We start from the raw sequence: 23,094 nt of genomic DNA on the forward strand, positions 1-23,094 counted from the left end.
TAAGGTTAGAGTTGTTTGTATTGAGTTCCTTGAAAATATTGCTTCTTACTTGCCTTGTATGTTGTTCTTAGAAGGATTTGCTTTTAAAGTCATTTTGCTGTGGCTATTTTAGTAGCATGATAATATCTTACTGGGGTGGGAATTAATTCTTTTCTCAAAATTAAGATGTTATTTAATATTAAGTTTCTTAAGATACGGAAAGGAACTTAGTGATAATTTTAAAATAGACACATAACTAAAATTAATTTGTTTTATTCTTTCACAGGAATTGAAACCTGATATAGTAACTAAATCTGCTCTTGGTGATGATATCAACTTTGAAAAAATTTGCAAAAAGGTATATCTGCAATAGATTCTATTTGTCTTATGAAAAGTTTCTCATTTATATTGCTTACTTTTTTCTTGAAGAGAAAACTTACCAAGAAGCCATGCTATTAGTTTGTAATTACTTTTCCTAACTGAACTCCATTACTGCCACCAAAAAAAAAAATTTATGCTAATTTATACATTTTGTTTTGCTGTAATATCATACCTTCGAGGTCCTTAAAGGTATGTTGAACTTAATATGACATTTCACATATTATATAAAATTTAGTCTGTTGATCATACTACTTAAAACTAAGATGCTTTATTATTTTTCCAAATATTTTTTATGAATGTCTCATTTAATCTGTACATTTACCCTTTGAAAGATGTTTTATCACCCTCTTTTTACAAATGAGGAAACTGGAACCCAAAAAGAATTAAATTAGGTGATTAAGAACACACCACTGTTAGGTGGCATCATCATTACATTTTTCTACATCTTCTGCTCTTTGGATTTTCTACTCCTGCTTCTTCCTTACTAATTCCCTTTTATAATTTGTACCTACGTTGCTCCACTTGAGAACAGATTTTGTATTAATTGATTTTTCTGTATTGCATTTGTTTTTACTTTCATTGATTTTTGCTCCACTCTACATTCTTTCCATCTTCTTGATTTGTGTTTTTTTCTGGTTACTTAATGTGGAAGCTTGAATTACTGGCTTTAGACCTTTTCTAATAAAGGCATTTAATGCTATTCATTTATCTGTAAGCAATACTTTAGCTGCATCTCATAAATTTTGATATGCTGTATTTTCTTTTCTTAGTTTAAAATGTTTTAAATTTCCTTTGAACCCTCTTTGATTCATGGTTTAATTGCTTAATTTCCAGACAGGGGTTTTCCAGTATCTTTTGCTATTTGTTTATTTAATTCCTTTGTGATCGGTGAACATAAACTTTGTGATTTGTATTCTTTTGAATGTTTTACTATTTGTTATAGTCCAGAGTATAGCATATCTTGGTAAATATTTCATGTACACTTGAAGACAACATATATTCTGTTGGGATATCTGTAAATGTTAAGTCAAATTGGTTGATGGAGTTCAGATTATCCATATTTTTACTGTTTTTTTTCTGCCTACTTTATTAAGAGGTGTGTCAGTTTGCCTATTTGATCTTTCAGTTTTGTCACTTTTTGCCGTATGCATTTTGAAACATGTATGTTAGATATGTGAACTTTTAGGATTTATGTTCTTGGGGCGCTGATCCTTTATCATTATGTAATGGCCTTCCTTAACCCCGATAATATTTATTGTGCTGAAGTCTATCTTGTCTGAAATTTATATCACTGCTTTAGCTTTCTTTTGGTTAGTGTTTACATTCAATATCTTTCTCCATCATTTTACTTTTAACCTGCATATGTCTGTGTACTTAAGGTGATTTTTAAAAAATCAGTAGCATATGCTTGGATCATGCTTTTTATCCAATCTGATAATCTCTCTTTTAAGTGGTATGTTTAAGCCATTTCTATTCATTGTGATTATTGATGTGGTTGGGTTAAAATCTGTCAGTTAGCAGTTGTTTTCTATTTGCTTCATATCTTTTTTGCTTTGTTTTTCTTCTTTTTTTGGTCTCCTGTGAGTTAATTGAGCATCTTATCTCTTCTATTGACCTATTCATTACATGTACATATTTTATTATTTTTTTTTAGTGTTCACTCTACCGTTCATAATATACACCTTTAATTAACCAAAATCTGCTTTCACATAATTTTATGCTGTTTTATATGCAGTGTAATGATCTAAGAACCATAAATGCCAATTACTTTATGTCTTCTATTGTGCCGTTGTCATTAAACATTTTGCATATGCTATAAGCATATAATAGATTTTCCTATTTTTGCTTTGAACATTTGAACATTCGAACATTCAGTTCAGTTTCGAAATAATTAAACAAAAATAAATCATTTTTTTACTTTCATTTATTCAGTTTAGATTGCTGTCTATTTCCTTGTTTAAATCCAAGTTTTCTGCTGGTGTATTTGTTTTTCCTGAAGACTCTTAAAATGTCTTGAAGAGTAGATCTGCTGGCAATATGTTTCTACAGTTTTTTTGGCAAGAAGTTTTTGTTTGTCCTTTATTTTAAAAAATATTTTTACTAAGTATAGAATTCTGTGTTGATAGTTGTCTTTCTGCACTTTGTCATCTAGCTTCTTTAATTTTGTAAAAATCTGCCATAATTCTTACCTTTGGTCCTCTGTATATAATGCCCCACCTCATCCCACTCCAAATTGACTATAAGATGTTCACTCTGACTGGTTCAGTGTGAATTTGCCGTTTGTCCATCTTTTTTGTTTTTTGCTCTTTCTGGTTCTCTAACTCTCCAGACAGGAACCAGAAATTCACAAGTCTCAACATCTGAATTTTAGAAGAAAAACCAGAAATCTAAATTTTGCATTAATTTTTATGATAAACTATAAGACTACCAAATTTTGGGTTATCTAGAGTGTGACCTTGAACTGTATGTTCCCAGAGGATACATTATCATTCTTTCTGCCTTCAGGGGACTTGAATCGAAAAATCTGACATACACTGACTCTGGATGTCATGTTTTTAATCAACAAAATACTTCAGTGAGATCACCATTAAAGGTCCCGCGTCCAAGCTCCTAAGTTTTTCTCTTTTTTCTAAACCTCCATAAAGTTTTGCTTTTGAGAATCAGTCTCAAAAAGTGATGGGATAATTCAAATGTAATAAATCAGAGCATACTTTAAAATATACTATGATAATTATATAAAAGTTTCTAATCATAACTACTTGAGTAAAATGAATAAAAGTTTGTGTAATGTTAAGATCTCTCAAATTGTTGGAAATTTTGCTATAACAGATTGGTAGCTAAATACTCATTCAGTAGATGTTTATGTGCAAATCAGTATGCTAGATGAGTTAGGGCCATGATTTCCAAAACTTATGTTTCTCATAACCTTTTGTTAAAAATTTTACCCCACACTAAGTGTTGTATATTAAATAAATGAAAACAGCTACTGTGGGGATTGGGGCTGGCAGTTAAGAAGCCAAGTCATCCTTTGGTATCTTAAAAGCATTGCTAAGGACAGTACAAGAAAATATAAGAGATAATCTTAACCACAGAGTTTATTTCTAAAAGAGAATTTATACTTGTAACTAACTATAAGCTGTGTGTAAGAAAAAGATTTAAAAATGCTCATTCTTACATTACATATTGATTTGTCTTTAAAATTGAATTATTTATTAAATACAACATATATTCAGTGCTTATAGTTTTCACTAAGCACTGAATGTGTGTTAGATACAATCACACCAATGTGTGTTAGATACAATCACATTTAATTTTTAATATTCGCAACTCTAGTGGAGGAGTTTTGATTGGGAGAGAATTACATCCCCGTTATATAAAGTAGGAAACTAGAGACCATGGAGATTAGTTTGTCCAGGTTAATACAATCAGCAAGTTAACTAAACAGTAATGTAAATCCATGTCTTCTGAAGGTTTCATTAACATAGCAGGGTTTTGATCTGGATTTCATTCTTCTTCATTCTTCTGCATAATCTGATTTTCATCATTAATTATGACAAATACTGGATTTTCCTATGTTTACTTTTCTTCAGGATTGCTGTGGAATCCATGTAATAGGCTTACTCTTTTTGAATTTTTAAATATAGTATAACTTCAAAAACTAAATTCTTACCAATGATTTTATTTGAGGTCCTGATTAGATTGAGATTTGGAATTACGTATTGTGAAAGGATGTTTGGAACAGATACTGCATAGTTTTTACTTTTCTTCCTCTCCGTCATTCCTAAGGAGGAATCATCAGTCCACTGGCGTCATTAGTAGTTCATGGCAGTAATTATGTGAGATGTGAGAAATTGTCGAATATTAGAGTTTCAAATGTTGAGAATATTGTGAATATTGAGAATATTGAGAATTATGTGAGAAATTGTTGTAATTATGTGAGATGTGAGAAATTGTTGACTATTAGAGTCTCAAAGTGTTGAGAATATTTTTCAGGGAAAATCCAAAGATTAAAAAGTTCTTTGAACTGAATGATGTTAAGGTTTTTTCCCAGCCTTAAGAAAAAAAGCACTCTGATGCTACATTTATGTAGACTCTCACTCATTTCTCTGCAATTAATTGATGTTAGTCATGTTAAATTTTAAGGCGTTTTATGGCAAGAAAAGCTGTCCTTGTCAGAAAAGCAACACCAAAGTTATGAGTGCAGTTTTGCAGTGAGTATTTTTATTCTATATAATTCATTCATAAAGAGGAGAAAGGCTGGGCATGGCGCTCACCCTGTAGTCCCAGTGCTTTGGGAGGCTGAGACAGGTGGATCGCTTGAGCCCAGAAGTTCAAGACTAGCCTGGGCAACTTGGTTAAACCCCATCTCTACAAAAACATCCAAAAAATAAGCTGGGCATGGTGACACACAGCTGTAGTCTCAACTACTCAGGAGGCTACACTGGGAGAACCACATGAGCCTGGAAGGTCGAGGCTGTAGTGAGCTGTGATCATGCCACTGCACTCAAGCGTGTCTCAGAAAAAAAAAAAAAAAGAGAGAGAGAGAAGAAAAATGTTATCACTAAAATGGTTTTAAATTTGTGCTTAGGTCTTACTGAGACAAAATAATGACACATTGAAAAGAATAGTGCTAATTAAATCAAAATATGGCACAATATATTTGTTTTTATTTTTTGAGATGTCAAAATATAATAATGTTTTTTTGCCATATATGTCATTAGCATACTGATTTCCTTTCCTTTGGATATATACCCATACCCAGTAATGGGATTGCTGAATCTTATGGTAGTTCTGTTTTTCATTTTGTTTTAGAACCTCCATACTATTCCTCATAATGGTGGTATTAATTTACATTGCCATCCAACAATGTACAAGGATTCCCTTTTCTCTACATCCTCTCCATTACTTGTTATCTTTAGGCTTTTTTGTAATAGCCATTCTTATGGGTTAGAGGTGATATCTCATTACGGTTTTAATTTGTATTTCCCTAATGATTAGTGATATTGAACATTTTTTATATATCTGTTGGCCATTTGAATGTGTCCTTTTGGGAAATGTCTGTTTAGGTCCTTTGCCCATTTTTAATTGGGTTGTTTACTTGCTAGTGAGTTTCCTTTTGTTTTTTTCTATGTTTTATTTGAGACAGTGTCTCGCTCTGTCACCCACACTGGAGTGCAGTGGTAGGATCTCGGCTCACTGCCACCTCCACCTCCCGAGTTCAAGCAATCCTTCCACCTCAGCCTCCCAAGGTGGGAGATGCCAGCCTAGAGGCTGGTGTGCAAGTTCTGGTGTAGCAAGTGTAGCTGGGACTATAGTCATGCGCCACCATGGCCGGCTAATTTGCTAGTGAGTTTCTTGGGTTCCTTTAATATCAGTGATATTAGACTCTTACCAGATGTATGGTTTGCGTATATCTTATGTTTTCATCTAGCAGTTTTACAGTTTCCAGTCTTACGTTTTGGCCTTTAATCCATTTTGAGTTGAGGTTTGTGTATGGTATAGTTGAGGTATGTGTATGACATAGTGGTCTAATTTTTTTTTCATGTGGATTTCCAGTTGTCCCAGTATTGTTTATTGAGCAGACTGTCCTTTCCTTATTGTGTGTTCTTGGCAGCTTTGATGAAAATCAGTTGGCCATAAATGCGTGGATTTATTTCTGGTATCTCTATTCTGTTCTTTTGGTCTGTATCACTGGTGTTTCTGTGGTTATCAGTTGTAATATTTCCTCTTTCATTTCTCATTTTATTTATTTGAGTCTTCTCAATTTTGTAGTCTAGCTGTATAGGTTTATAGTTTCATATCTTCAAAAACCAACTCTTGATTTTGTTGATCTCCTCTTGTTTTTCTCATGTCTCTCTCATCTGTTTCTGCTCTAATCTTTATTTTCTTCTGCTCACTTTGTGTTTAGTTTGTTCTTATTTTTCTAATTCTTTGAGGTGTAACTTTAAGTTATTTATTTGAGATCTCTTTTGATGTAGGCATTTATTGCTATGAACTTCTCTCTTAGAACTGTTTTTGCTGTGTCTCATAAGTTTTAGTATGTTGTGTTTGCGTTTTCATTTGTCTCAGGATACTTTTTAATTTTCTCTTCAGTTTCTTCTTTGACTCAGTTGTACAGGAGCATGATGTTTAATTTTCACATATGTGTGAATTTTTCAAAAACTCCTTCTGTTATTGATTTTTAGTTTTATATCACTGTGGTCAGAAAAGACACTTAATATGTTTTCTGTTTTCTTAAATGTGTTAGGCCTAATTTTGTGGCCCAGCATATCATCTGTTTGGGAGAATGTTCGTTGTGTTCTTGAGAAGTATTCTGTTGCTGCTGGATGAAATGTTCTGTAGCTGTCTATTGGGTTTATACAGTCTAAGGTATACCATTAATCTGATGTTTCCTTATTGATTTTCTGCCTCGATGACATGTGCATTGCTGAAAGGGGAGTATTGAAGTCCTCTATTATTATTGTATTACAATCTGTCTCTTCCTTCAGCTCCGTTAATATTTGCTTTATATATTTGGGTCCTCTGATACAGGATGCTTATATATTTACAAGTGTTATATCCGTCTGATGAATTGACACCTTTATTTATATAATGACCCTTGCTTGTCTCATTGTACAGTTTTTGATTTTGTCTTTTTTAACTGAGTATAGTTACTCCTACTGTCTTTTAATTTCCATTTGCATGGAATATCTTGCTTCATTTCTTCACTTTTAGTCTATGAGTCGTTACAGATAAAATAAGTCTCTTATAGGCGGCATATGGTTGGGTCTTATTTTTGTTTTTGTTTTTTGCTTTTTAAATTCATTCAGCCACTATGTGTTATGATTGGAGAATTTAATCTGTTGACATTCAAGGTAATTATTTCTGCATATGGACTTACGGCTGCCATTTTGTTAATTGTTTTCTGGCTGTTTTGTAGCTCCTTTGTTCCTTTCTTTTCTCTCTTGCTGTGTTTCTCATTAAATGATTTTCCCTAGTGGCTACTTTGATCATATTTAAAAACTGTATACTTTTATTCCTCCTTCTCCTGCGTTTAGGTGTTATAATTTACATGTGTATTCTTTAACAAACTGTTGTAGCTAACAATATTTTAATAGTTTTTGTCGTCTGATCTTCATATTAAAGATACAAGTGATTTGCACACCCCCGTTTAGAGTATTAGGAGATTCTAAATTTGACTACGTACTTACTTTCAGCAGTGAGTTTTATCATATATTTTAGTGTTAAAATTAGTGTTCTTTTCTTTCAACTCAAAGAGCTCCCTTTATCATTTCTTCTTGTAAGACAGGTCTGGTGGTAATGAACTCTCTCAGCTTTTGTCTGGGAATGCTTTTATTTCTCTTCTTTTCTGAAAGACAACTTTGCCAAGTACAATATTCTTCACTGGCATTTTTTTTTCATCAACACTTTGAATATATCATCCCACTCTCTCCTGGCTTATGAGGTAGGCCTTTACTGAGAAATTTGCTGCTAGTCTTATTGGAACACTCTTACATGTTATTTGCTTCTTTTCTCTTTCTACTTTCAAGATGCTGTCTTTGTTCTTGATTTCTGACAGTTTGATTGTGTGTCTGAGTGTAGTCTTCTTTGGATTGAATCTCACTGGAGACCTTTGACCTTCCTGTACCTGGGTATTTATGTCTTTCCTCAAATTTGAAATTTTTTCTTATATTATTTCTTTATGTAAGCATTCTACCCCTTTGTTTTTCTCTTCCTCTTCACAAACTCCTGTAATTCAAACATTTGTTCTTTTGATGCTGTTCCGTAAATCTCATAAATTTAATTCATTCCTTTTCATTCTTTTTTCTAATTTCTCTTCTGACTGTATATTTTTACATAACCTATCTTCATGTTCACAGATTCTTCTGTTTGATCAGTTCTGCTGTTGATGTTCTCCATTAACTTTTTATTTCAGTGTATTTTTCACCTCCAGAATTTAAATTTTTCGTATATGTAATTTTAGTCATTCTGTTAATTTTCTCATTTTGGTATTTTATTGTTTTCTTTATATTATTAATTTGTTTCTGTATGTATTTTGAAGTTCCGTAAGCTTTCTGAAAATAATTATTTGAATATTTGAATTCTTTGTCCTTCTGTTCTATATCTTCATTTATTTGGGGTCAGCTACTAGGATATTATTCTGTTATTTTTGTCGTGTTGTATCTCTTAGGTTTTTTCTGTCTCTTGTTGCCTTATGTTGATTTTTGCGTATTTACAGAAGTAGGGACTTATTCTAGTGTTTGCATACTCGCTTTGTCTGGGAGAACCATTCTCCAGTCAGTGCATCCAGAGATTTTGGGCAGAGTGTCTGGCGTGATTTGAGGGCAGGCTTGCTGCTGGAATCCTTGGGCATGCCGGCCTGGTGACCAGGTCACCATATGGGCTGGCCTGGCATCTGGGTTCATGTGATAGGGCCTGAAGACTGGATCAATAAGGGCTGGGCTGGAGACACAGTCTACACGGGTGGTCTTGGGGCCTCAGTCCATGGCATTCAGCCTGGCAATGATGAATGCTGAGATGGACCTGGACCCTGGGTCTACTGGAGTAGGCCTGGACTCTGAATCCTCTAGAGCCTAGGACCATGGGGGATGGCTGGGTATCAAGGCCAGCATGGAGCCTAGGTCCACAGTGCTGGTCTAAACTTAATATTGCTGGTGCTGGCATGGTGTCTGGAGCTACTGGGACTGGTCTGGATCCTGGGGCCATGGAGACCAGCCTGGAGCCTCTGTCTGTTGGTGCCAGCCTAGAAGCTGGTGTGCAAGTGCTGGTTTAGAGGCTAGGTCCACAAAAGCTGGCCTGTATCCTACAGCCTCAGGGGCAGGCCTGGGACATGTGTAGACAGGAGTGGTCCTGCACCCTGGGTCTGTGTTGGCTGGTCCAGTGGGAGTTTTCTGGGACAGACCTGGACCCTAGGTCTGCTGGAGGATGGGGCATCAGAGGCCAACCTGGAATGTGGGGCCTTGGGGACTCACCCTGGCACGGGCAGGTCTGGAGCCTCTCTCTGCACGTGCCTGCCTGGTGTTTGTGTCCAAGGGTGCCAACCTGATCTTGGGGCAGGTCTGAAACCTGTGGCCACAGGGGCAGACTTAGTGCTGCGTAGGCCTGTGTCCTCAGTCACAGGGCCTGGCCTGATGCTTGGGTGGGCTTGGAGCCTAGAGTTATAAGAGCCACCTCAGTACTGGGGTCAGTATCCTGAAGCCAGTGAGGCAGACCTGGACCCTGGGGTTTGTAGGATCCTGCCTGGTGCCAAGGCAGACTTGAAGGCTTAATCTGAATGTACCAGCCTGGAGCCTGGGACCTGACAGGTCTGACAGGGGCTGACATAAATGCTGAGACCACAAGTGCTGGCCTGATACTGGGCTGCCCTGAAGCCTAGGGCTGGCCCGAAGCTTGGGGCCGTGGGGATCATCCTCAGCTGAGGGCAGTTCAGAACCTGGGGCCACTGATGTTGGCCTGTCTTGGGACAACCGAGAGACACAATTTGCTGTGTAGGCCTGGAGCCTGGGACTGCGGCATTCAACCTAGCACTGGGGTTGGCCTGGAGTCTCAGTCCTTGGTTACCAGCCTGAAGTCTGGGCCTGTGATGGCCTTCCTGGTGCTGGTTTTACTGGAGTAGGTTGTGTTTTGGGTTCCCAGGCAAAGTATAGTGCTCACCTCTCCCTTCCATCGCCACATGGAAACTATTTCTCTCCACGGTTTACTGCCTGGGGTTGGGGAAGGGGTAATTTGAGTAGTGTAAAACTGTCCTTCCTACTATCTTCAATGTGTTTTTCTTGTTGTTGTTTTTCCTTTTTTCTTATTTCTGTGCTATATCTAGGTGCTGTAATCTCTCATCTGGTTTCATTAGCTCTTATAAAGGTATTTTTTTTGTGTAGATAGTCATTCAAATTGATGTTTCTGTGCAGGTATGAGCCCTAGAGAGTCCTGTTCTGCCATCTTGCTGACATCTATCCCTATGAACATTGTTACACATTTCTTTTGGGGCATATACCTGAAAGTGGAGTTACTTGGTTATGGAATATGGCGTATTTCAGAAACTAGGACCAAAAATAAAATATTAAAATATGTTCCTTTCACCTTTATTATTTCTTATTCTGTAACAGTATCACACATATGTTCAATTTAGGAGATACGCTGGTTTTCCAAAGTAGATGCACTAATGTATACTCCGACCTTCAGTATATGAGAGTTCTAATTAAAGTTGTATTGCTAGTCTTTTTCATTTTAGACATCCTAGTGTATGTATTATACCTAAATTTAATTTGCATTTTTCCATTGACATGTCATCAGTTTGTTTGGTCATTTGCATATCCACTTTTGTGTAGCGCCTGGTTTTATCTTTTTAAAAAATATTTAATTGGTTTGTTTTCTTAATGATACGAGTTCTTTAGATATTTTGGAGTGAGCTCTTTGTCAGGTTGGAAATAGCTGCCTTTATTATTTGGCTTCCTTTTACTTTGTTAATAGCATCTTTTGATGGATACAATTTCCTCATTTTAATTAGTCTCTTCCATTATGATAATATTTTCTCTTTCTTTTCCCCCGTTTTCATGTTTTCTGCCTACTTTTATTTGGTATTTTCTTACTATATGTTATATCTGTGATCTTTTAAGTTCTTTTTGAAACTGGAAGCTGGAAAAGAAACAGATAAAGATGTGATATTTTAAAGCTCACAGGAAGTATTCCATTCTTCAGATGGGTAGAAGGATAGATTCATGCATAGTTCTTGGTAAGTTTTCCGAGTAGGGTGGCCACCAATAGTTAAAATGACTGTCCTGTGTATGTGTATCTCTTTGTATTATGTAGATGAGCATGGTCCTGAAAGGATTACCTTACCTATTTCTTGTCTATGTACTATTCTTGCAAGCAAGTCAAGTTGATGAAAGTGGTTCATGTTCTGCAGTAATGGCAAGGATAATTCCCATAATCTCTCAAGGGAAAATATTCTGGGCCAAGTTTGTCTTTGGAATTTTTGCTTTCTATATGCCCTCAATCTTTTCCATTTTTCTTTTAGAAACTAGTGCCATAGTGGAACATCCCATCCTGATCTGTTTAGCTGTTCTATGCTTCTTTTTTGGCACTCAACTCCATCTTCCCCTTTAACCTTCCCTTCCCACTAACTCTGCCACCAGTACCAAACTGTAAGATCCAAAGACCCATAAAATAGTCATAAGTATAAGCACTGTTTGATTCAGTTGTGTCACATCACTACTGAAAATTTTTTTTAAATTAATTTCTACACTTTCGATTTTCTCCAGCATTCATTTCCTTCTGTCATATTATTAACTCTCTATGGGTTTCCAGTGTTAAAAGGGCAAATTAGAGGAAGGCTCATTTTTGGCTTCTGCTTGCCTCGAATTTGTTATAAGTACATGGAGTTCTATATAGTTTTCCTTTTTGCTCTTGTTGTTTTGTCCTACTTTTATGTGTTTGTTCTTCCTTAGTTGACTATAGGACATATACATATGGTGCTCTGGGACCAAATACATTTAGAAATTGATCCACTGCTGGAAATAGGAACCAAACAAGGCTGTAATTGGTATTTAATGTAAGTTTTAATTGAAGATAAGCATCACTATCACTTAAAAGTAGACCCAGTGGCTTAGGGGAAATAGAGCAGTGATTATGTCCTCTCCCTTTTCATGCAGAAAAGAAATAATAGCTGCAGATAACCCTACTACAAAGCTATTACTGCCTCCAGTTGGTTGATAAATGGTTAGCTTGAATGATTAAATGACTGGCTTTATCACTTACACTTATGTTCCTTCCCTCACAGTAATGTTCACATATAACATTCTGTGTGTATGTATGTGTGTGTATCAAATTAAATTTCCCATAAAATTTTATTTTTCACAAAAAAACTGTGTTTATATATGACCAGTTTTCAGTGTTTTTATTAAATGTCTTCAAAGACAGGAACATACAGTAGACAGAATATTGGAGAGTATTCTTTCAGGGAATTCTTTTTCCTTCCTATGCAAAAGATTTCATTTGTCTATTTTTAGCATTTATTTTAAAAATCTTAGTTGAGTTTATATTTGATAATATAATTGAGACTTTTTTCATCACCACCTAAATATCCATGTTTAGTTAGCCACAATTCTCATGATACAGCCAAATGGACTGTTTGCTATTATTTTACTAAATGTTTTTGATAAGTACAAATATTAATATGTGGGATTATGTCATCAGATAAAATCTATAATTGAAATTAAGTCCATCTGATATTCAAAGTACTGCTACTAGCATTCTACCTCCACCAGTTTAGTCACTTTATTTTAGGTAGCATTTCAAAGAAGAGATCTTTTTCATTTTTGGGTTATTTACATTCTGAGATACATCCAAATGCTTTTCTGTTTACAATAAATACCCAAATAAAAATTTTTCATTAAAAGGTAAGGTGTTTTCCCTTTTTTATTTAATGTATTTGGAATGGAAGAAACTAGAGGTACATGAAAACCACAGTTTCCAGAGAATTTTCCATGGCAAACATTATGTCAACTTTAAATAAGGAAAGCTGTGGTTTCCTTCATACCTCCCGATATTGGGAAGACTTTTTCATGCAGGTGTAGAAACTATTTGTGCATTGAGATTACTTAATAGCCTTTTAAGCTTCAAAATAAATTTATTTAAGATGCATCAGTGTATTTTTATTCCCTCTATAAATCTCCATTTTCTATCTCACCTATGAAGCCTATCCATTCTGCCTTGTATTAGTTATTTGTACATTTGTCTTAGCCTTTTAAATTAGAGCAACATTGTGAGCTTCAGAAGTTGATCTGTGTGTCCTCATGTGTAAGACAGTGTCTTCACGTCATAATAAGAGTTCAGTAAATATAAAGAGGGAAAAAGTTAAGTGAGGAAGGAAGATGGGCAAGAGAGAAATGAGGAGGGAAAGAGTCTGTTTACTCATTCTTGTGAGTTTCTACACTAACCCAGTGCAGTAAGCAAGGTGCAAATATTATCCCAATGCAATAAGCAAGATGCAAATATTATCTCAGTGCAACAGAGACCCAAAACACTGCCAAGGGAATAAACCTGAGCCCATCTGCTTCACCAGCTTTCTTTTCTAATGCTTATATTTCATTTCTTTTCAAAAACACATGAAGGGAGCTTTACGCAATTTATAGTGTAAAAAACATCTGGAGTTGGGTCATGAAATGTGAAAGTTATCTGAGAGTTGAAAACTTGTTGAGAATACTAGACTGAATTCAGAAAACAGATTTTGAGTTCTAGCTTGTTCCTATTTGGCTAGGTAATCTTGAAATCAAGCCTAGAAGGTTAGTCTAATTGATTGATAAAATCTTTGGTCCATTTCCCCTTTAGATCTTGTTGAAATTTGAATTTTAAAAGTTAAATGTAGGATTTTCTAAGAATAAAATTCTTAAGAATAAAATTAAAGATTTAAAATGAAAATTAGGAATAAAATTAAAAGCTAAAAATATTAAATTTGACTTTCTCTTAGGAAGAATAAAAATCTTTAAATAATTGCTATAATTTACTAAATTGGTATGTCAAAGACTTTCTTTAAAACAAACATTTCAAGTACATGTGTAATATTTTCATTGGTCTTTAAGAATGGAAAACTAAATTTAGTATTTATGAAATGTATAACTAATGTGTATGTTAATAAGTTTTTCATTTGCACAGTTTTTTCCCATTAGAATATTTTTTCTACTCCCATAATTGCAAGCAACTGAGATTTGCAAATTACTAACATGTCATCAAAACGAAATACAAATTAGTTAAAAATAGCTGGCAGCTAAATATAAGGAATACTGAAGGACCAGATATATGCTAAGGAGATATATGTCTCTCCTACAATACATTCTGATGTTTAGGAATGCCTTGATTAAATAATTTTTAATTCAATGAAAGCCTCAATTCTAATTATTATGATTTCTTAAAGTGTTATAATAACAGTATTCTAATTAGTACTTGAACATAACTTGTGCCTTTTTCTTTGAGGCTGACAATTCAGATACACTTCTAGGAAGTGATTGGTAATATCCTCATTATCAGTTGTGAACTCACCCTCTGCAAAGATTCTTGTTTAGCAAAAGTTAGAGGTTTAAATTTCTAGGAGTTTTTGCATTTCAACTAGTGTTGCCTTCTCCCTAGTTTTGTGACTTTAGTCAGGTTACTTACCACTTCTGACTCTTGTTCCTTCTCATTTGTGTAATAAAGAGATCTTCCAGATCAAACGTCCTGATGTTGCATTTTAGTCCCTCTTCAAAGTTGTTATGGCATCACATAAAAATGACAAAGCTCATCCTCCAAGTGTTTACATTTATTTTGCCCCAACACTTCACTGTGTCATGCACTCACTATGTCTATATTGTAATTTTTAAATATATTTTGTTAAGTATTCTTAACTCTAACATTTTTCATATTTCAATTTAACAAGTAGTTCATTCTCTAAGATGTTTGGCCATGGTATTGGGGAGGCAACTTTATCAAAATTTCATTTAAAAATTAGAAGCACCGAGTACATTTTCAAATGTATATACACCATAAAATTATGGTACAAAGTAGATACAGCACATACTTCAAAGACATTTTTGTTAAAAAATTCAACTAAGAAGTCATGAAAGTTTGACTCATGAAAATTTTAAATTTCTCACCCAGAAAATTTTCCAAAAAAAGATTTTAGAAAATACTAACATTGCAAATACATGTGAAAGGACACAGCTAATTTTCTAAATATATGAAGATTACTTATGATGAGCAAACCAGCAGAAAAAGAACAAAGCAAGATTTATGAACCGATGTTTATAGAAAGGGACATGCAAGTGGTTTAGTAACATAATGGAAAAAAAATAACGTTATAATGACTTACTGTTTTTAGTTCAGGATTACAAAGAACAAAAAGTCTGCTAACATTCTGCATGGGAAAACTGCCTAGAAAAACATACTTTAATATATTGCTAATGGAAGTCAAATTTGGTAGATCTCACTTGTATGTGGAATCTAAAAATGTCAAACTCATAGAAATAGAGAGTAGAATGGTCGTTACCAGAGGCTGGGGGCAGGAGTAGTACAAACTGGAAAAGGGAGAATCGGTCAACAGATAGAAAGTTACAGTTAGAAAGAAGGACCAAGTTCTGGTGCTCTGTAGCACAGCAAGGTGACTACAGTTAACGATATATTTCAAAATAGCCAAAAGAGAGGATCTTAAATGTTTTCATCACAAAGAAATGATAAATGTTTAAAGTGATAGATATGCTAATTACTCTGATTTGATCATTCTACAATGTATGCATGTGTCAATATCACTTTGTACTCTATAAGTATATAAAATTATTGTCAATTAAAATAAAATAGAAAATATATCTTAGTTTTATAACAATATTTATATATTTATAACGTATTTTATCAGCTGATAGAATTAACTGTTATTCAGAAACACAAATTGCATATAATTACAGAACCTAAAGCTGTAGTATACATAATTCTACATAACTACTCATTTTATATACCTACATACCCTGTAGACCCAAACTTTTATGTTCCCCTTTGACTCACTGCTGCTACAATATGGCTACAGAGCTCCAGTTTGACAACTGAAATGTGAGTGACTCTCCGGGGATTATGCAACACGGTGGCCCTTTTCGAATCAGTCTCATTTTTTATAAACTTGATATTCTTCCACAAATAAGTGTACCACAAAGATTGCAACATAAAAACACAGTTATAGAAGAAGACATTAGAAAAAAAAAATAATTAAAAAAATCTTCATTCGTGAGATTTGTACATAATTAAAGAATTTAAATCTTTTTCTAGAGCCTTTCAAAAAAAAATGAAGTTCACTGAAATCGGATTACTAAATCAGAGTTAGTCTGGGATATCTTCCAGGGCAGAGAAACAGCTTTGCTAAATAAATTAATGATAAAATGATTCTTAACAAAATATCATTTACCCCAGAGTCAACACTAGACATGCAAGTATTACCACTGCTCTTCTAAAACTTGTTGTAACTAAGATGGGAAGATATAGCTAACTCTGGAAAGAAATACCCAGTTCAGCAAAGATTTTAGCAAGTTGTCAAAGCAGGGATTTGGAAACAGCAGTAGATGTGTTTTTGAACAATTGTTTGAATACATTTTAATCAAAATCTGGTTAGGATTCCCAGAATTTCTTATGTCTGTTTTACATCTGTTCATATATTGGGAATTACCTTTGAAGTGGATTTTTAGAAACTATAAGGGGTAAACATGCTGAAAGAAGCAGTAAAAGGTAAAAAGCTGCTCCTGGAATATCTTCTTTTTTCCTATAACCTGAAGGGCAGTTTCCTGGGGAATACGTTTCTCAGGATTAGTCATTTTTGTTGTCATTGTTTTTACATACAAACCTTCTGTAATTAATCCTGAGGATTAAAATATACTGCTTCTTCATTGAATACCAAATTGTTTCTACCAAGCCAGAATCTCAAATTGTGTTACCAATCTGGAAGCACACTTATTGCTGTAATCTGTTGCTTTAATTTGGCAACAGAAGTCTGTCATGGTAGTATTTTTATTTTAAATTAAATTTTTAAACATCACGGGCCTACTACACACTTTTTTCTTTCTTCCTGATTTTTTAGTTCTGCCCCACCAAGGATTCTACTTGCATATAATTTAGAGCAGGCATCACACTTTTTCTGTATGAAAGACCTGAAATGAATGCCTGTGTAAGACACACAGCTTCTGTCACAACTACTTCGCTTTGCCATTGTGTCATGAGTGCAGACATAGGCAGTATATAAATGAATGACTTTGGCTGTGTTCCATAAAACTTTATTAAATAAAAGAAAGTTCCAGCAGCCGGCTGGAACAGCCCCCATGGGCCAGTTTGCCTATTCCTGGTTTTGAAAATCAAATACTTCTACAAGAATTTTTTTATAAAAATGGCAGTACTCTATTATTCCTTTCCTGCTTCAATTGCAGTTAGTTCGTACAGAGTTTACTCCTACAGTAAGATGTTTATGTACTGTATTAGCTTTTTCATTTTAAGTACTAGCTATTAACTTTATGTTGTGGTAGGTAAGGATTTAGATCTCTTTTCTCCTTCAGGCTCTAAGTCATATATCCCCTCCATCCTCCTCATATACTCATCTCCTGATATCCCTCCTTATCCCCTCCATCCTCCTTATATACTTGAATCAGATTAGATGAACATTTAGTGATTATATTATTGTGACTGTGCATCAGGTACTGAGTTATTATTACTTTTCTGCATAATATTTCTGTTTTGTGATAGGTTTGTGATAGGTTTTGTTAGTTTTCTGTCTTATCTGTAGTGTAACACCAAACTCTCCATCTGCTATTGACATGTCCTCTCCAGATATTCAACACACCAAGTATCCCAAACCTAAGTCTCCTGTCACCATCACCCTGGGAAGTTCCTTCTGCCTGGGTCTTCTGTTTCTTTTCTCCTATGCCATTCTTATTTGTATCCTTCCTCATTTTAGGGGAGCCAGTAGCTTCTTGGACAGAAACGTACAAGGGATGTAAATTTTTTTGAAAAAACTTTGCATGTGTGGAATTATTTTTCTTCTTCCCTAGGTTGGAAATTCTTTTCCTTCATAATTTTAGAAGCATTAGCTGCTCTGTAGTTTGACTTCCAGAATTAAAGTCTGAAACCATTGTGATCTGTGCATCTTTTCTTTTTAGTTTATTATTTGGTGACTTGTTTTATTATCTGAAATCTTGTAGGTCCCAGTATACTAATGTGACTATTTTCATATATTGTTTTCAGTCTTCTTAGCCTGAAAAATCATGTTTTTCATTGGGGTTTCTATATTCTAGCTTTTAATACTCAAGCAAGCACGTTTGACCTATGGCTTCAGCAGCTTAGCTTGTCACTAAGTGACTCAGGATACTAGCAATAGGCTTCCTTCCTAAATTCTCTTCTATCTTTCCTCTATTGTATCAGGAAACTCAGCAGCAGATTGAAGAAACGGGTTCACTTTGCCCTGTACTTAAATGAATTGTCCATAAGTAGACGACATTTCTTGGAAAAGGTTGAACAGAAGCTGTGTCTAATAGTCAGAATGACGCGTATCAGTTTCCTAAGACTGCCATAACAAAGTATCACAAATTGAGTGGTTTAAAACTACGTAAATTGGCCGGGCGCAGTGGCTCACACCTGTAATCCCAGCACTTTGGGAGGCCAAGGCGGGCTGATCACAAGGTCAGGAGTTCGACACCAGCCTGGCCAACGTGGTGAAACCCCGTCTCTACTAAAAATACAAAAATTAGCCGAGCGTGGTGGCGGGTGCCTGTAATCCCAGCTACTCGGGAGGCTGAGACAGGAGTATCGCTTGAACCCGGGAGGTGGAGGTTGCAGTAAGCCGAGATCACGCTACTGCAACTCCAGCCTGGGTGACAGAGTGAGACTCCGTCTCAACAACAACAACAACAAAGTAAATTTATTTTCTCACAGTTGAGGAGGGTGAAAGCTTGAAATTAAGGTGTCAGTGAGGCCATGCTTTCTCTGAAAGCTCCAGAGGGGAAACTTTCCTGCGTCTTTCAGCTACTGGTGGCTGATGCCAGGATAACTCCAGTCTTTGCCCTTAGTGTTCACTTGTCTTTACTGTGTCTCTCTGTGCCCCTATATCTAAATATTCTTCTTCTTATAAGGAAACCAGTCATACTGGACTTAGGACCACCTTGATCCACTGTGATTCCACATAATTTAATCTGCAAAGACTTTGTTTCCAAATAAGTTCACATTCTGAGTTTCCAGGTGGATGTAAATTTTGAGGGGACATGATTCAACCTAGTACACAAGGTAATTAAATAGCAGGTGGTCCTGGCACAGGATTTGCACCAGGTGTAATTTAAATAAATTATTCTTTGAGTGACATTACTCAGATAAATCCTACAAACAGAATAGCTTGCATACTGCCATCATCTTGTTTTCATTTTGGTATTCGTACATTTATAATACTGGGTTGGAAACACCTTATATTTGACTATTCACAATGAAGGGTAAATTTAGGATAAAGACATTTGAAACTGGTTGTTTTACTTTCACACACTAGTGAAGTTTATTCACTTGCTTTATTAAATGTATATTGGGTGCCTACTATTGTTACCAGTCACTATTCTAGGCACTGAATCTACAGCAATGAGGCAAACAAAGTCTCTGCTTTGCAGTATGTTGGTCCAGGTGAGAGGTGTTGGTGATTTAGTCAAAGGTAGTAAGAATAGAAATGGTGAGAAGTGACTGGTTCTGGATATATTTTACATTTGGAACCACAGGGTGTATTGTGAGTTTTGAGGGAAAGAGAAATAGTGGGAAAGAATCCTTAGAGTTTTAGGCCTAAGCAACCAGAACAATGGAAATTACATACAATAAGATGGAAAAGCTACAGGAGAAGCAGATTTGTGAGGAAAAATTAAAGAATTCTGTTTTGACAATGTCAAATAGATGTCAAGTTAGGTGGTTTGATGTATCAGCTTAGAGCTCAGGTTGGAGCTGGAGGTCAAAATTTAGATGTTGTCAGCCTTCATATGGCATTTCAAGTCATTAGCTGGCATTATGATTTTTCCAAATTTATAAATATATTGAATATTGTGTATATTGTTCCCATTCAGTCTAGGCCCTGAGAACGTGTCAGTGATAATAGACATTTAAGATAGAAATATAGAGCATTAGATAATTTCTAGGTCTCTGTTAAATGGGACTTCAAGTATCACAGTAGTCTCACCCAGTTTAGCACTAATATGTTATTTGATTCTTTGATATTTAGTCTCCTTAATTAGATCGTTTAAGCTCTTTGATAGTAAAAACTATGTTCTTTTTTTAATGTTACACATGGTGCTTATCACAATTCTGGGAACATTAAGTATCCAAAGAATATTTATTAATGATTAAGTGATAATTTTAATCATTCAAAGGTAGTAATATTTTTGTCAGGATGATCTTTGTCTTTAGCATGTATTGATTATGCAGATAACTTATCTAAGGAGAATATTAACTAGTTGTATTCTCCAATTCTAATTTTAACGACTATGTTAGATTTTATTCACTTTCAGTAGTGTCATTTTTATTTCATTCCCATACATTTATTATATTTTTAAATTTGCAGCCAGATTCTACTGCAACTGAAAGAGCAATTGCCAGACTAGCAGTACATCCTCTTCTGAAGAAAAAGATAGATGTGCTAAAAGGTATGAATTAAATGACTTTTAAGCCATGTACTTAATGCATTTGTAGAATTTGGATAATGGCTGTTGACTTATTTTAACTCTTGAGGTTCTGTTATAAATACGTTTCTTTCAAATATTTACCAACGTGGAAGGTGTCTGAAAATACAGAAAGTGTGATCTCTGAAGAAAAACCAAATCTGTATTGTTTAATAGATTCTAATATATGAACATATAATATGTAATATATATCTTTTTATATATAATATATAGAAATAAAGTTGAATAGTGTTTAAAATTTTGACATAACTCATTACTTTTGGTTTTGCCACTTAGGAACATAATTTTTTATATGTTTATTATAAAATGTATTTATAAAATGAAATGTTTTTGTCACGATACTGAATTTTATGTCTGAAAGCACAATTTATAATACTCAATGCATTATTATTATATAAATTAAAGTTTTCGTTTCCTTTTATTTGTATTCTGTGATGTTTTTACTGTTCTTCGTAACTCCAAGACAGGAAGAAAAGATTTTCTTTTCATTTTCACAATTTAAAATGAATACGTCTGAGCATATCATATGTTTGGTTTTTAAGAAGTCAAAAGATTTCTTTGTGAATTCAGACTGAGTATATGTATTTAATATCAATTCCAACTGCCCTCTTAAATCTTTTCAAATAATTTTTTAAAATACTTTTCTAAAACAGTCATGTTTTATGTTTCAGTGCTAAAATGAGTCATGCACTGTTTCTCTTGCAGCTGCTGTCCAAGCCTTTAAAGAAGCAAGACAAAATGTTGTTGAAGTTGAGTCATCAAAGAATGCTTCAGAGGACAATCATTCTAAGAATACTTTGTATTCAAATGATAATGGAAGTAATTTACAGCATGAAGGAACTATCATCAGTGAGCAAAAAGTCAAAGAAACCAAAATATTGGCGAAGAAACCAATACATAATTCAAAGGAAAAAATAGCCAAGATGGAACATGGACCTAAAGCAGTGACTGTTGCAAATTCTCCATCAAAGCCTTCAGAAAAGGATTCTGTAATTTCCCTTGAGTCCCAGAAGACACCTGCTGACCCAAAACTGAAAACACTAAGTCAAACCAAAAAAAACAAAGGATCTGATAGCTCACTCTCTGGTAACAGTGATGGTGGAGAATTATGTGAAGAGGAGAAGGAATATTTTGATGATAGCACAGAAGAAAGGTTTTACAAGCAGTCTTCCATGTCTGAAGATAGTGATAGTGGTGACGACTTCTTCATTGGGAAAGTCAGACAGACACGAAAGAAGGAAAGTTGTCATTCTTCAGTTAAGGAACAAAAACCACTCGAAAAAGTGTTTCTTAAAGAAGATCAAGGTGAAACTCATGGGGATACAAGAAATGACAAAACCAAGCCAAGTACAGAAACCAGAAAGTTAGAATCGGCATTTTTCCACTCTTTATCTGGATCTAAAAGCTCTAGAAGGTAAGATTCTTTTTCTATTCTAAAATAATCATTAGCTCTTTTTTAAAAAGCTAGAAATATCTACTTGTCCATACATGAAAAGACTATAATTCTAGTTTGTACAACCCATCCTGTTTTTAGACATGGCCCTCTCCAAGGTTATAGTGGGATATTAGGTACAGATACACATATGGCAATGCCACATTTGCCCAGTTTCATCAGATAATGAGATGTTATAGCCAAATAATATGCCAGCTAATTTAAATTTTATTCCTTCACTTATCAAAGTTTTGAAACTTTGAAATCGTTTTTGATGAAAAGCTTTTGAAAATGTTTCTTGTATCTTTTTATACAGAACTTTCTGAAAAGAATATGGTGTTTTTTTCTTGATGATCCTGGACGATTATTGTAAACATCAGTCATTTTACTGTCTAGTACCATTTCAGTATATAAAGCTGCTTGCCCTTAAACTGAGTTTCTCTAGACTGCTTTTTATTTGATGATGTTGCTATCTCCATCTCTGTTGCTCACCACTTTTCATAGCTGTTCTGTTTATAAATCAGTTTAACTTTATTTGTAATTCCAATTTGATAAAGGATATCTTCACATTTTAGAGTGAAGGTTATGGTTAGCTAATTTCTTCAGTAACAGCTATAAACTGTTTTTGCATATATTTACAAGTCAGGGATAGTCTTTAATGAAATAGAAAAATGTGAGGTAAAAATTTTTCAAAAATGTCACAGTATGGCAAAGACATAAAAACGTGTGGAGTGTTGAAATAATTAAGATATTTACCTATATATTCCAAACTTGCCTCAAAAAGCTACATTTTTTTCCTCATTTGAAAATGGCACACCACTATCCCTTTACCACAAAATATAAATCTTTTTTTTTTTTTTTTTTTTTGAGACGGAGTCTCACTCTATCACCCAGGCTGGAGTGCAGTGGTGTGATCTTGGCTTACTGTAACCTCTGCCTCCCAGGTTCAAGAAGTGATTCTCCTGCCTCAGCCTCCCGAGTAGCTGGGATTATAGGTGCGTGCCACCACGCCCGACTAATTTTTGTATTTTTTTTTTTTTTAAGTAGAGATGGGTTTCACCATATTGGCCAGGTTAGTGTCGAACTCTTGACCTTGTGATCCACCCT

The 23,094-nt window shown here is 34.7% G+C and overlaps 1 protein-coding gene across 3 annotated transcripts in view; it reads left to right on the top strand.

The window, feature by feature from the left end:
- The window catches only part of SRFBP1 (serum response factor binding protein 1), a 60,804-nt gene that overhangs the window by 32,523 nt on the left and 5,187 nt on the right, over positions 1 to 23,094 (top strand). For 2 of the 3 annotated variants that reach the window (XM_055298937.2, XM_055298938.2), the window contains exons 4-6: positions 266 to 337; positions 20,438 to 20,519; positions 21,261 to 21,969. In XM_055298937.2, coding sequence (XP_055154912.1) covers positions 266 to 337; positions 20,438 to 20,519; positions 21,261 to 21,969 — 863 coding nt within the window. The remainder of the gene's footprint in view (positions 1 to 265; positions 338 to 20,437; positions 20,520 to 21,260; positions 21,970 to 23,094) is intronic. The other variant, XM_063612954.1, reaches the window with a different exon arrangement.

This window comes from Symphalangus syndactylus, chromosome 11 (assembly GCF_028878055.3).
Source record: "Symphalangus syndactylus isolate Jambi chromosome 11, NHGRI_mSymSyn1-v2.1_pri, whole genome shotgun sequence".
NCBI classification, from domain to species: domain Eukaryota; kingdom Metazoa; phylum Chordata; class Mammalia; order Primates; family Hylobatidae; genus Symphalangus; species Symphalangus syndactylus.